Source organism: Stylophora pistillata, chromosome 13, assembly GCF_964205215.1.
Source record: "Stylophora pistillata chromosome 13, jaStyPist1.2, whole genome shotgun sequence".
Taxonomy (NCBI): Eukaryota; Metazoa; Cnidaria; class Anthozoa; order Scleractinia; family Pocilloporidae; genus Stylophora; species Stylophora pistillata.
Window position 1 is genome coordinate 1,627,062 of NC_142531.1, and position 14,286 is coordinate 1,641,347.

A 14,286-nucleotide genomic window follows, 5' to 3' on the forward strand; every position below is an offset into this window, starting at 1 on the left:
CAAAAAAGCCCTAGGGCTGATATTCTTCTGGTACAGTCCCGAGCAAGCTTGGTTAATAAGAGATTTATTATACGACTGAAGTTCAAAGGGACACAAGTGCAGTATCATTCTGGACCATTCGGGACAGTGCCCGGTCCAATACTGAGAGAATATTGGACCAGCAATAGAGCATTTTAATTGGTTGATTTTAGTTATTGGCCCTCTGACTGCCCGAGTTGTGCAATAATTTGTCTTAACAACAAACTTGTGTCACAGTTTCTAATCGGTGTGTCTATTTTCATAACATCTCTCCTGGGGCCTTTTTCTCGAAAGTCCCGGTAAATTAATGGGCCCGTAAAGCTGTTCTGTTTTCATTCAAAATGGGGATTTCACAAATTTTGAAAATGATACAGTAAAGCTATCAGTTAAAGAAACAAAAGGACTGGTTTGGGTGCCAGAAATTGCTTTCCTATTCTTTAAATATTGATTTGAAAACATGGCTTCGGACCCGTAAAGTTACTGGGACTTTCGAGAAACGGACCCCTGGTTCCTCAAAACATTATCAAAATTCCTACTTCATCCTTTTTCAAAAACAGCAGTTACTGTTAGTAGTTTAACAACACCAGTGAGCAAAATTCTAAAAATTCTAAAATAAATGTCCCTCAATAAAGATAATATCATTCCTTTTGAGTAAATGTATTTGATAAAAGCACCATGCAGGTCAAATGAAAAAACAAAAATTTTGTTTTATAAATTTAATTTATAACATTCAGTGACAAAAACATCAACCATTTCTATAGCTGGTGGAAAAAACATTGCAGGGTAAGCATAAGATGTTTATTCAATGAGTCAATATCTCAAAGCTATTTTCCTAGAACAATCAACAAAAGCACTCTGGCCTTTGAAAAGCTTTCATAAAAGCAAAGTTGAGCCACCTTTACACAAAATTCAGCCATTCAGTTTACTGGTAATATCCTTGCTTAGGTTGCTCTAATTTCATTGACTAGAAAGAGAGAGACCCTTTCAGCCACTACAGATTATGAGTTGTGTGCTTTTCATTTTCAAGTAAAATAACACAGATGGTGAACTTTACCAGCAATGCAATGACACCTTGATGTCTGGCTTCTATAAGATCACAGATAATCTTATTGTCAAAGAATTCCACCTTTTCCCACTAAAACCAAATAAAAAATAAAACATTTATCTCCAGAAGAAAAAATCATTCCGGTAATTGAAGCACCCACCATCCAATATCCTTTAAGCATGAAGGTACAGTTTGCATTTCATATCTGCAATCTGTTTAGCTGAATGCTACACGCTATCTATTCTCAGATAGATGCATGTTGAGTAGAACAAGAAGCCTGACAGTGTATGGTACCATTGTAAACAAAATAAAATCAAAACATGAGCTGGTCTCGATCACTTTCTTTTAATTGCAAAATAGAGCTTCTTTAACCTTTGAACCTTTGCAGTGACTAGCATCTAACTTCTCCACACAACATCACCCCTAAATCAAACATTACAGTTACAAGAATGGAGGAAATGATCACTGACTAATTAAAAGCAGCCATTGATTGTTAAACAAATTCTCCTTGTCAGCACCTTGGAACATGTATAAAGAACAGTGTGGAAAATAATGTGTAATGATGGTTAAGTGTAGAGGAATAATATACAAATTCAAAGTCTAGAGGGGCAATACCTACCTTAATTCCTTCTTTTCTGTATTCTTCTTGTTCCTCATTTAATGTCAGCTCAATAAAAAGCTGCTGTAGCTTCTCATTACAATAATTAATACAAAACTGTTCAAAGCTTGAAGGAAAGAAAAGAAAAAACAAAGAAACATGTCTGAAACCTCATTATCTTAAAGGTGCAGTCTCAAAACTATTTCTTTACAAGAGGCACTTGCAGTAAAGAAAAGTAAAAATTGTCTTTGTACCTGTTTGACTCAAAAATCTCAAAGCCATAGATATCCAGAAGACCCATGAGTGTCTTCTTTCCTCGATAAGACTGAAAAGATAAAGTCAAACTTGCTATCAAACTTCTAAGAACAATACCTTGGATTAAAAATTTTGCTATGGACAAAACAAACAAAGTCACACTGAATTAGTTTTAATGACAACTTAAGATACATAACAAAAGGCAGACTAGCCAACAAGGACAAGCACAGTCATCAGCTTGAACACCAAGCTTTCAAATCCTGCAAGTTTTTCACTTCTTGGATTCCAAGAATTAATAAAAAAAAAAAACCTATTTAACATACACATCACTTAACAGTCCTCTTGGCCATACCTTGTTCTTAAGAGAAGTATTGATTCGGCCAACAAGCCAGGTAAACATTCTGTCATACACAGCCTTTGCCAATGCATCACGTGCATAGATTGCTTGCTCACTGGTCAGTGGTGTTCGAACCTAAATCAGGTACAGTTCATGGAAAAATGAACATTTTGTATCATAATGCTTTTGTAAAGTTACCATCAGATGGTAGGTAAATGGCAGTGTTCAGATTAGTATAATTATAATTGCACTGGGCTGAGCAACATCAAGGATTAATGTTATTCATACTGTTGAAGCAGAAATTGCACAAGCCTTCTGAAAAATACAACCATTTCAATTTTTACTTCATGAAGAAACATGCAATTGTTTTTTTATAATACAAGGGGCAAAATAACCCATTAGTGAGAATAATTATGGTAAAGACACAAGCGGTTGTGCATTTTTGTAGGAATTAAGCCAGTGTTTATTTTGCATAAAAAAACTGTAAAATACACAAATCAGCAGAATGATTTGAAATAAGGCATTGTCCAATACCTTATCTCCTTTAGTCTCAAGCGTTCGGCTGGTGAGTGCTCTCTCTAGGACCTCTTCTGGGCAGCCTAAAAGCTGTAGATTTAATAAATACAAGCTGTGAATTAAATAAATACAAGCTGTAGATTTATTACATACATACACCTTTATATATTAGATACTGAATTTCCAAATCACTTAGGAGATACACCAGGCTGTTAAGGTGGCTGAACACACCTTTTGATACCTGTGTTTCTTTCACCATTTTCTCTAAAACCCTTGATCTCTTGGTTGCCAAAACTGGCAGCAAGCAAGTTAACTACACAAACTTTGCTATTTTTGATAGTTAAGCTGATGTATGTGCTGTTGCCATGGTGACATGAATAAATATAAACAGCCCTTTAAAATTGGTTTTGTTCATTTGTAAAAAATCTAGTCATTAGTTTTTCTTTATAATTTGCATGCAATAAGCTTGTAACGATACTCACAAGTTAACACCATTTTGCTAACAATCTAACAGAGAGATCTCTACTTATCCCTTGTTGAAAGTTCACTCGATTATTTAGAATTTCCTTTGTTTAAAATCAATTTTTTTCAACACTCCAGTTACAGGTTGTTATGTAGTCCATAAATCCTATCCCATCAATTTTTCCACTTATCCTACTACTTAACAAGTAGCCATTTCAAGAATGGACCCTAGCCTTGTGAGAGTTAAGTGTGGTTTACCCAAGAATACAACACCTTGATCAAGGCAGGGTTTGCACTCTGACCTTTGAACTCTTGCCTTTCAAACCCACACATTTTTATGTCCAGCCTTGTGTGTTGAACACTAGGGTGATATATGTATCATACCGCACAAATTTAAAGTGCACCTGACCCCTAAATTTCTTTTTTCACTTCAAAAAATCTTCATGCTTTGGTATTGCACCTTTGAAATAATGTTGACTGGCCTCCCATTCTCAAGTTTAACTTCCCCATGTTCAACTTCTGGTTCCAGAAACCCAACAGTGCCAAGGTGGAGGACTGAGGCAATGATAGCAAACAATGCATCCTGCTCATCTGCAGAAAATTCAATAACGGACAAAGCCTTCTTTACATGGTTGAAGTCTGCGGCATCATTTAGCGTTTTAACATGAGTGTCACCACCCTGAAATAGTAAAAATGTAAAGAGTTAGCTCAATTGGTTAGAGTGCTGAATTGTTGTGCAGGAGGTCAAGGGTTCAAACCCTGGCCAGACCAACACTCAAGGTCTTAAAATAACTGAGGAGAATGTGCTACCTTTCTCTAACATCAAGAAATGGATAGACATTCTTGTCTTCTCGGAAAAGGACAAATAAACCATAGGTCCAGTCTCCTGCATCTATTAATTAGTTAATTTGGTTGGGCAGGGGACGTTAAAGAACCCTCTCGTGAGATTACTGTGATGTTTACTGGGCCTGCAGTAATAGGCACGAACTGTTGTGGAGTCCCTGCCTGTTGACAAAGCTAATAATTTAAATTAAGTTTTCAGAATCTAACTTCAACATGGTCAAAATGAAGAAATGAGAATTTGGACATTTTTTTTTGACATTATGAGGTTGAAACCAACAATTTTAAGGTTTGAAGTATGAGTAATCCCACCGTTGGTGACAAACTATCAGGCACAGGTCATGTACCATTTAGTTTAAACATATATGGCAAAGGAATGAGTATTTAAAGGAAAGGAACTTGCAAATCCTGAACATATATATATATATCTACCTGGTTGAGATAAAAATATTGTGAACTTTCCTGTTCTAGTTCAAGGTTCTCGAGCAACTGGTCACCACCACCTTGCAATAATTGGTAAAAGATGTGGAAATTCCTTTCACCTACAAAGAACAATTCAATAATGTCTGCGTGAACCAAGTGACCTGTACCACAGGAGCATATCATAGCTGTAATAGTGTCAAGCATGTAGCAGTTTGAAGTCTAGTCCACTACAGGTAAAAACCCTCTGCCTGGACACCATGAATGCCTTTCACGCTAACATCAGTATATATCTTCTCCGTACTGTTCTCTGTATATTTCCAAGGGTGCTGCCTGGGAGAATTTGTTTACCAATCAAGAACCTTTTAGTTGGTGATCATTTCCTTTATTCTCGTGACCTTAATGTGTGATCCAGGGGTGATATTGTCAGGAGAAATTATATGTTAGTCACTCAAAGGGGTTAAAGGGTTAAGCCGTATCGTAGTTTATAATAGAATTGTATCATTGAATAAAATCTCGCATTCTGATTGGTTTAAAAAAGCAAGGTATTTCACATGGAATTGTGAGTTGAAAGCAAGGCTAAGTGATATAGTTTCATATCTACCCATACATAACAACTATGAGTAACACTGTTTCCTTTTTTTTCTTGTTTTTATTTCAATTATGTGATTCAAAGAAAATCCATAATTTGACTCATGAATTCTGCGTTTAATTGCACTTGAAAACAGATATCGCACTCATCACTTCATGATTTGTGCATTATTGGTTTTCGCATGCAATTGAATGCAGAATTCCCTTGTCAAGTAATGAATTTTCCTATAAAAATGTAATAGTACCCAAGTCAGGCATTTTTCTCTGTCTTAGGGTTTTTGAAAGGTTTCTTTGGACTTGACTTGACAAAGTGCTCAATAGGATTCCGACTAGTTGGGGAGATAAGCATGATGAGAGTAAAGTTCCTCAGTCAAGAACACAAATACATCTCCAAATCTACTGTGACCAACACTAGGTCACCACATGTTCCACATTGAGTGGAAAACTGATCTATAAAACTAAATATTAAACACTTTAAAATAAGTTTAGGAAAAACCCTAACAAACCTTTTGCTTGGTGGACAACTCTGGATTTTTCCAACAAGTAGTTTATGATATGTCCACCAACTGGAGAGCCCTGAAGAAAATAGTTCTCATGAATCAGTTGCTAGCAGTATTATAAAGAGTCATATTCTTTAATTAAAAAAAATAGTTAAAATTGAAAACTTATCAGTAACACTTAAATAATTGTGCACACTCCATAATGAATACTATATGCACTATATAACTGTTAGGTCACCAGATCTCCCACATAATCTTTGCTCTTCACCTTGAAATCAAATTGAATATCCATGTACTTGCCAAATCGACTTGAGTTGTCATTACGGTTGGTCCTTGCATTGCCAAAAGCCTAGAAGAAATTAAAACTGCAAAGCTATGATTTGAATTGCAGGGAAAGAAAAGAAACAAGACACAGGAGGTTTCTCAATGTTTTTCATATTTTTTTATCCCACTGATAAAACTAACTTCAAGCAAAACAACATAGACCATTAGCATGAGGTCAGTTTTAAGGCATGGTAGAGTAATTTCTTCTCATAAACATAAGTCAAGCAGAGCTCTAATAATACTTTAGCAGGCATCAAGTCCATGTCTCATTTTCTGCATGCTGCTAAAACTTTCTGTCTGATTGGCAAACTTTGTTGCAAATTGTAATTATTTCTCTGCTGTGATTTAAAGACAGTAGTTGTTTTTGTGTGAAATCCAGCTAGCTTAAAATCATACAGTTACACATTCATTTATCCTTAACTTTACCAGTGGCTCTCCTGAGAGCTGTTCCCTTAATCCAGGTGAAGCAGAAATGTTGTAGGGTCTCACAAGTTAGGATCACAGATTGTCCACTTTGACAAATTTTAACACAAGTTTTCAAATGCATCATCTCTCATCTGCATTGATCTTTGCCGTCCTCATTACAGTTATAGTTTATTATTACATCATTCTGTTTTTACATTTTCATTTCAATCTTTAATTCATTGAAGAGGAATTTTTGTTGATATTAAAAATGACTTGACATTACTGTATTTCCTCTACATTACCTCCAAAACAGGGTTGCTCTCAAGGAGCCTATCTTTGATTCGCTCCACATCATCAGAGTGAGTGCTTATTGCCGCTAAATACTCCAGGATCTTTTTGGATGCCTCTAATTAAACAATACCAACAAAGAATATCTTGATGAGGTCAACTGAAGCTGTTTTATCTAAAGTGGGAATTTATCATTTTGAAACCTTGAAGTATCTTCCTTCTTATATACTGAGAAATACAAACACAAAAGATACAGAGTGGAGGGGATGGATTTGAGAGCGTTGAATGCCTTGGAGGCAGGAGGTGTAAAAGAGATGAGAGGACAAGAAATGAAAATTGTCTTTTTGATCAGAATAGTGCCTGATATTGGACATTGGTGTCCAATCTTGGACATAAAAAAAAATGTCCAATTTCAGACATTGGTGTCTGATTTTAGACTTAAGTGTCTGATCTTGGACACTAGTAATGTTCAATCTTGGAAACTAGTTTCTGATCTTAGACGCCAGTATGTGATTTTGGAAATCAGTGTCTGCTTTAGGAAACTAGAGGAAACTAGGTAGGAGGGGTAAAAGAAATGGGAGGACAAGATATGAAAATGGTCCTTTTGATCAGAATAGTGCCTGATATTGGACATTGGTGTCCAATTTTAGACATAAATGTCCAAGTTTAGATATTAATGTCTGATTTTAGAATCTAGTGTCTGATCTTGGAAACCACCAGTGACCAATTTTGGACACTAGTATCTGATTTTGGATGTCTTATTTTGCACACCAGTGTCGGATTTTAGACACTTGTGTCCCATTTCAGACACTAGTGTTCTATTTTAGACACTAGTTTCAGATTTTGGAAATAAGCCTCCACTTTTGGGCACTAGTATCTGATTTTGGAAATTAGCATCCGATTTTAGACACTCAATTGTGTCCAATTTTTGACACTAGTGTTTGATTCTATACAGAGAGTGGAAGGGCATGGGTTTGGGTGCCTTGAAAGCCTTAGAGAGCAGAACACAGAGAGATACAAGAACTGAGAGGACAGGAAATGGGAATGGTCTTTCATCAGGACAAGAAAAAGAGGGAAATGAAAAAGACAAAAATTTGGAAGATCATAATTGATCAACAATGTCTTCTAGTAAAAAGAACAAGACAGGAGTCAAAGATGCAGAGAGCAGGCACTAGCAACTAGAAGATTCTCACCTTTTACCCCCTTCTCCCCCACCCCCACCTCTTTGCCCCTTGCCCCCACCCCACCCATTAATTAAGACTTTAAAAATGACAGAGTGCATCAAAAGGCCATTAATTTTTATCACCTCTCAATTTGACCGTAAAATAAAATTGTTAAGAGGAGTTGGACACTGTTCACTCCTATGGGTATCAATAAAGAAGGCCATTTACCTGTCTTTCCAGATCCACTCTCCCCAGAAATCAAAACACATTGATCAACTCTTTCTTCTTTCATAGAACGGTAAGCAGAATCTGATATGGCATAGCTGAAATAATTGCAAATCATTAGGATGATTATATGATAGGTCTTCAAGACAAGGTGGCCATTGTGCCTTACTTGCCTCAGCCACATGAAGAAATCAGATTGAAGTTTTTCTACTCAATACCATGTCTGCAACAAATCTCAGGCTTAACCCTTTCACCATCAGGAGAGACCATGAGACAATTGCTCCAAACAATACAAATACATTTTCAAGCAGAAAAGTGATAAGTAGAACAATTTATCACTTCCTTCATTTACCACTGCCCAATTTCTTCACGATAAAATTTTAAGAAAGGCATGGAAGACAGTTTGGAGACTTGGTAGTAAAATTAAGAGTTTCCAATTCCATTTTAATTTAGAAATGCTTGATTTTGAATGTAGAACTAGTCTTTTAAACAAAAGAATACTTCACTCACTTCAAGTGCCCTTCAAAATTATTAAGGACCACCATGAAGGCACTCTTAGAAAGTTACTGATTATCATCATTTATTTGCAATAACTAGTTGTAATAGTTTGGTATAAGCAGAAGCTTACGGTAAAGAGTTCAGGGTTATATGCTTCTGGTTTTAGACATAGTGTGTAATTCTAAAACTTGGTACACCAATGAATCAGTAATACACTCATTCAAGCAAGACAACCCATTTAAGAGGTGATTAATAACCATCAACATTTATTAATCTCTTGCAACACCCACATAGCCATGGCTATGTGAATAAAAAGGAATGCATGTCATTGTTTCTTGAAATTAATAGCAAAAATTAATTGCTTATTGACATACAGGTAAGTATATAAATAATTCTTCCAGGAGGTCAGTTCTGTTGTTTTTGGAGATCAACAGTCTACGCATTTGCTCAGATGCTGTAAGTGTTATCCACAATGAATAGCAACTTTACCCAGCAAAAAAGTCAGCAGATCAAGAAAAAAGTCAGGTTTGATCTTGCCATGACAGAGGCTTTAAGTGAGATCTCCAATAATCTCAAAGAAATCAAATCAGAATCTAATAAGCAAAGAGAGAAAGCAGACTTTCAAAGACCGCAAAAGAGTACCCTTACAAGCTCAATGATAGATGAGACAGCAACCTTTAAGAGAACAAAAGGAGAACTTCAAGAAGATTCATCCACTCAACTAACTCCAACTTGCTCAACTATCTGCTGGGTTTTGGAATGTTATGATGAACGAGAAGAAGTTGACCTGCCAGATTTGAGCCTTGACTTCATCAACATTTTAGTAAATGGAAGGCAAAAGAATGGAGCTTAACACGATATAACTTGAAGAAATTTGAAAGTTTGGAAGAGACATATGAAAGAATCATATTTAACCACATCATCTATTCAACTTTGGAATTTCACATGGATTTTGGAAGCAAACCAAAACATTCATAAAATTTCTCTGAGGTACTCAATTTGATTATAAAGAGCCTTAAGATTGATAAAATCAAACAGCAGATAATAATTAAAAACAGTTCCATCTGAACTTATATATATACACTTAGAAATCCACCTTCAAAATTACATGCAATTTGCACAATTAGGTATTCTTGATTTTCACACTCAAGCAATATCAGAAAGTAATTATTGTTAAGAGGTGCTGTGTCATGGTGGCAATTAACTCTTTCAAGCTTCATATTTATGCAGGTCTCTACATAATTCCACATGCTCATAAAAAGGCTGTTATAACAGAATGGTATTGTCTGGTTGATTGTTAATACTCCAAAAGGCCAGACCCAGAAACATTTTTCACTATTCTTGGAGTAGTTTCCTTATGTAAATTAAAGAAACACTTAAAAGTGCTTCCAAATATATCAAGCAAATGTCCCTTAATTGACCACCTATCATTCAAGTATTATACCTTTATTGCTGGGCAACAAGAAAAAAAAAACCCTTGGAATGTACAGTGCCTTCCTAAACAATGGAACAGCACTGAATGGTCTATTCATGAACAAATCCACCCTCACTCTAACCCTTGCTCAAACACATCTCATGGCTAATATCTTTGTTGTTATTTTCTTTTCCCGTCCCAGAAAAAGATCAAATTATTAAGCTTCCCTTAGACTGACCCATGCATTTCTAGTAACAAACAATTCACTTCACTGCTTCTTTATTTGACACAACTGGTAGAGCTCTGTGACACTGTCCTGCTACAAAAGCCACGGAACACCTGGCATCAATTGTCTGGCTGGTGGGTTAGCATACAAGTTCACAACTCAAAATGGTTAGCTTTAGAAATTCCACCAGTCCTCTCTTGGAGGAAAGGTTCTGTCATTCTTTTAATCTTTGCCTGATTACACTGGGGTAACTGAGTAGAAACAATCCCAGAAAGCAGCTCATAATAGCCCAAATATTGTATTTATACTCAGAGTCAAGTGGTCTCCTAACACAGTGAACTTGACCTAGGTGTGGTCAAATACCCTCAGCAAAAATAAAAATCCTATTAAAATCAAGTTAGTATTTTATATGTTCTAAATTTATCAGAGCAGTAAATAAATTTGATCTCTCCATGCTCCCAATATCATACTTCAATCGATGCTATAGTTAAATTATTAATTACTTCTCCATCCTAAATACAATTTAATCAAAGGTTGCCTCTCAGAAACTTATTGGATATTTAACTCAATTAGAAATGAAAAATGTTTGAGATGGAGCATGTGTCCCACCTTCACTTTAAAAAGAAAGAGCAATTTCTTTGCAATTTTGACACTTAATTTTGTTTCTCCAAAAATAAGGCATGCCTGCCTCATCTAATGAACAAAACTTCTAACAAGTGAGCAAGAAACTAATAACAAATGCCTCCCTTAACAACCAAAAAGGATGTAAAGTTAATGAGCTCATTAGAGTTGGAGTAGCTGGAAAATTTATACATACCGGTAGTTTAAACTTGTTGACTAATGTCATAAACAAGTCAAATTTGCATATTCAACAGAATCCCAATTTCAAACCAAAAACTTTCTGATGAGCTCTGACGAGGAATAGGACAACATTTCATTTTGAGGACTTACAAACAGGAGGTTCATTAGAGAGAAGAGGAGTCTTACCAATCACCCCCAAGATGTTAATATCAATTCTCTCCTCTCTCTTCAATGCATTCCTTATAGTTTTAGTTCTAAAAAATTTGGAGTTTAGTCAATCGATATCCCTTTGTTGATACATTTCTTTCCACTCATCACTTTTCTGAACGAATCATATCATAAAATATCATATATATCACTAACATATCTGATTCACCTTTCTGAAAGTATCATATCATAAGAAATTACTTGGTCACTCCCATAAATGAAGGGGTTTAAAATTTTATCAAGGGCCGGGCCACAATTTACTATTTTTTATCTGGGATGTCATCAACATTTAATTAATATTGTATATCAATTTATTGGTGTAGTTTAAAACCTTAGCTACAAAATGTAATAGAAATAAAGGCATATTTTGTATTGTAAAGCCACCAACTGAAGACAACTATGAAGACTTTTTGATCGGGGGGAAGGAGGAGAATTGGCCATGTCAGAACACAGGACGTAATAAAACTTGAAGGTCTTAATTGGGGATGGGATTATCAGCATTTAAGGTATATCATTAAGAAAAAGATGAGCTAATTAATGAGGAAGTTGAACCAATTGCATGATATTTAAGCCTACAAATACAATTATTAACCGTTAAAGAAAACAAATTTGATCAAAGTGCAAAGATGACTGTCATTAATATTCAGCAGTGGCTTTTAAACAAATAAGAATATTTCAAAGTCTTCAACTAGCTGTTAAATTCAAAGGCATAAACTCTGGAAAATATTACATAAAAAAATATATTTTTGGTAATTCAAAAGCTATGAAGAAGGAACTTGCTTATAGAAAGTACAAAGTTTAAAGCTTTTTAATTTCATTCTATGAATTTCGGTATGTTTTATTTCCATTAATATTACATGCATTTTAAATTTAAAAAATTTAGTTCTAATTCACGACGCGATTAAAACCATTGTTCAATCGCTCGATGAAATTGCTTCAGCAATTCGGTGAATCATTCATTAATATCAAGTCAAAATATTCGTCATAAATGATCTTTTGATTTCTACATAATAAGGTTAAAATAACACAAATGATCTCTGCAATAGTATTAACTTACACGTGAGGTGGGAGTTCGTAAAGATTTTCCCCTCGGTACTTTTCGATAACATCTTGATTGTAAATTGGAAGAGTCTTGTAGGGGTTTACGGAAACAACCACGGTCCCAATGTAGGTCTGTTTTAAACAATAAAATGCACATAATCATAACATAGACACAAAGCAATAATTCACAAAAACCATCCTAATGTGTTTGGGTCTTCAGTTTCCTGCTGATTTATCATGAAAGAAAATAAACAAGCCTTCGCCGAAAACAGCTAAGTAATAAAGAGTGAGCAACATCAGAGCAATACTTCGGGTACTGTAGCTAAAGTTGATTTCCAAATGGAAATTATACTGGCATTTGGTGACAAGAAAAAATATTCCGGTTGAGCTATCGAGTTATACAGTGAAGGGAAAAGGCTAGCGTGCTGTAAATGAGCACCTCGCGAATCAAAGCAAACTTTCGTATATGCAAAATTTCACTCTCTTTACACTCACATAAATCAAGCCAGAGTTGTAGCGTTTCCTCAAGTTTTCTAGGAAGGCATCTTCGCTTTTAAAGTCCTCAAGAAGAACGAAATCTTGCACTCCAATGCGATCCCTAGCTTGCAGATCGCTCTCCATGACTAAACTCACAGCTCAAACTTAGGAATGCAAGAATGCCAGGGTAGTAAAACAATTCCTCCTTGTGGTTGACCAAAACTCACAAGAGAATAAAGGTCAATTGAGGCAACAAACTACTGATTCTTATTCACAATTGTGCAATCAAGAATTACAAGGTCACCCTTGAGCATCGCACAAAAAAAAATCCACCATCTCTTACAGTAAAGTTTGACGGCTTTGTACACACCCCGAAAGTTTGCAGGCGCACGCAAGGACTTGTGATCACTTAACACGAAACTGGTGATCTGACCGCAAAATTTATCACCCCAAACGGCAAAATATTTTAGGATTTGCTGCCGACTTTGTTGTGGCTGTCTCCAAATCTCTCTTTCCTTAAATGGCTACAAGCAGGGGCACGTTGTCAACAAATGAACCGCAATACTATTTCTAACGTTACCGCTATCCGGTGAACCAATCACACTTCAATATCGCCTGCCAACAATTTCCGGTCATCGCCGACCCCGTGAAGTTTTTGTTTGAAGCGCGTTTGAAACAGCTTTATATGGTTATTCCTTCACTTCCGCAGACGTATCATAGGCAGGTATCACAAGCTGTGATCACTTTTATTTTCTTTAGTATTCAAAACCACTGATCCAGCCATTCTGATACCACGGCATCATCCTACAACTCGAATATCTCTTTCCAAATATTTTCCTTTTTCTTTTCTTTTTTTTCTATTTATCACTTCCGCAATGTCAGTTCTTCACCCTGTATCAATTTTGCCAAAGCTGTATGATCATAGTTCAGCCAAGAAGGGATAATCTTGTGAATCACAACCCTAAAAATTGGGTGTGAACATGTAAAACTTGAGGATTTTTACGCAAAATGGCAAATACATCCTCTCTAGGGTCATCACCATTTTCTGCAGGCCTGCGTTAAATAGTATTTTCATCATGCAAGTTCTTTTTTTTACCGAATGGAGCTGTTATATTTATTTTCGTTCCATCTTTCAAGACCAAATGTTCTTTTCTGCAAATAATTCTCCAAGCAATTTGTAGACGCCCTGTCGATCCCTAATCTAATACATTACCACAGATTTTATGTCTTCTTTGGTATTTCGTCACCGTCAACACCACTGCATGACCGAAAATGGGGTGGTCAAGGCTGAGATTGTTTTTCAGGCCTTCATCTGACCATTGCAGCTCCTGGAGCTCTCCGTCTCAGAACCCCTCCCTAACCATAATCCCCGTCCCTACCCCATGATAAAAAGTTCCTTCATCAAAAATTATGGCCGCTAATGATCTGGGTCTAGATTATAAAAATAAAGATGGCTGTCCGCATGAAAAGTTTTACTGGACTGTGAAATGGATTATTTTCGACATTTAAAACCGTGGTTTGCTTCCTGGAACATCTCTCTTGATCCGGTATATCTTCTCTCAAACCAAACAGAAACATGGAACGGAATCAAAGAGAACTTTAGGGATCTCTGGCGAAATGACGATTGGCAAATTC

General features: G+C 36.0%; 1 protein-coding gene across 2 annotated transcripts in view; it reads right to left on the bottom strand.

The window, feature by feature from the left end:
* The window catches only part of LOC111344704 (unconventional myosin-Ic), a 30,902-nt gene extending 17,723 nt beyond the window's left edge, over window positions 1-13,179 (bottom strand). Inside the window, exons 1-13 of one of the 2 annotated variants that reach the window (XM_088742735.1) lie at window positions 12,670-13,179; window positions 12,191-12,306; window positions 7,991-8,085; window positions 6,614-6,717; window positions 5,851-5,931; window positions 5,589-5,658; window positions 4,504-4,613; window positions 3,692-3,910; window positions 2,788-2,859; window positions 2,269-2,388; window positions 1,916-1,986; window positions 1,683-1,788; window positions 1,073-1,153 (exon numbers count right to left, since the gene is read on the bottom strand). In XM_088742735.1, the coding sequence (XP_088598861.1) occupies window positions 1,073-1,153; window positions 1,683-1,788; window positions 1,916-1,986; window positions 2,269-2,388; window positions 2,788-2,859; window positions 3,692-3,910; window positions 4,504-4,613; window positions 5,589-5,658; window positions 5,851-5,931; window positions 6,614-6,717; window positions 7,991-8,085; window positions 12,191-12,306; window positions 12,670-12,795 (1,371 nt within the window). In that variant the 5' untranslated portion in view covers window positions 12,796-13,179. Of the gene's footprint in view, window positions 1-1,072; window positions 1,154-1,682; window positions 1,789-1,915; window positions 1,987-2,268; window positions 2,389-2,787; window positions 2,860-3,691; window positions 3,911-4,503; window positions 4,614-5,588; window positions 5,659-5,850; window positions 5,948-6,613; window positions 6,718-7,990; window positions 8,086-12,190; window positions 12,307-12,669 lie in introns of those variants that run through there. The other variant, XM_088742736.1, reaches the window with a different exon arrangement.
* Window positions 13,180-14,286: the final 1,107 nt, after the last annotated feature.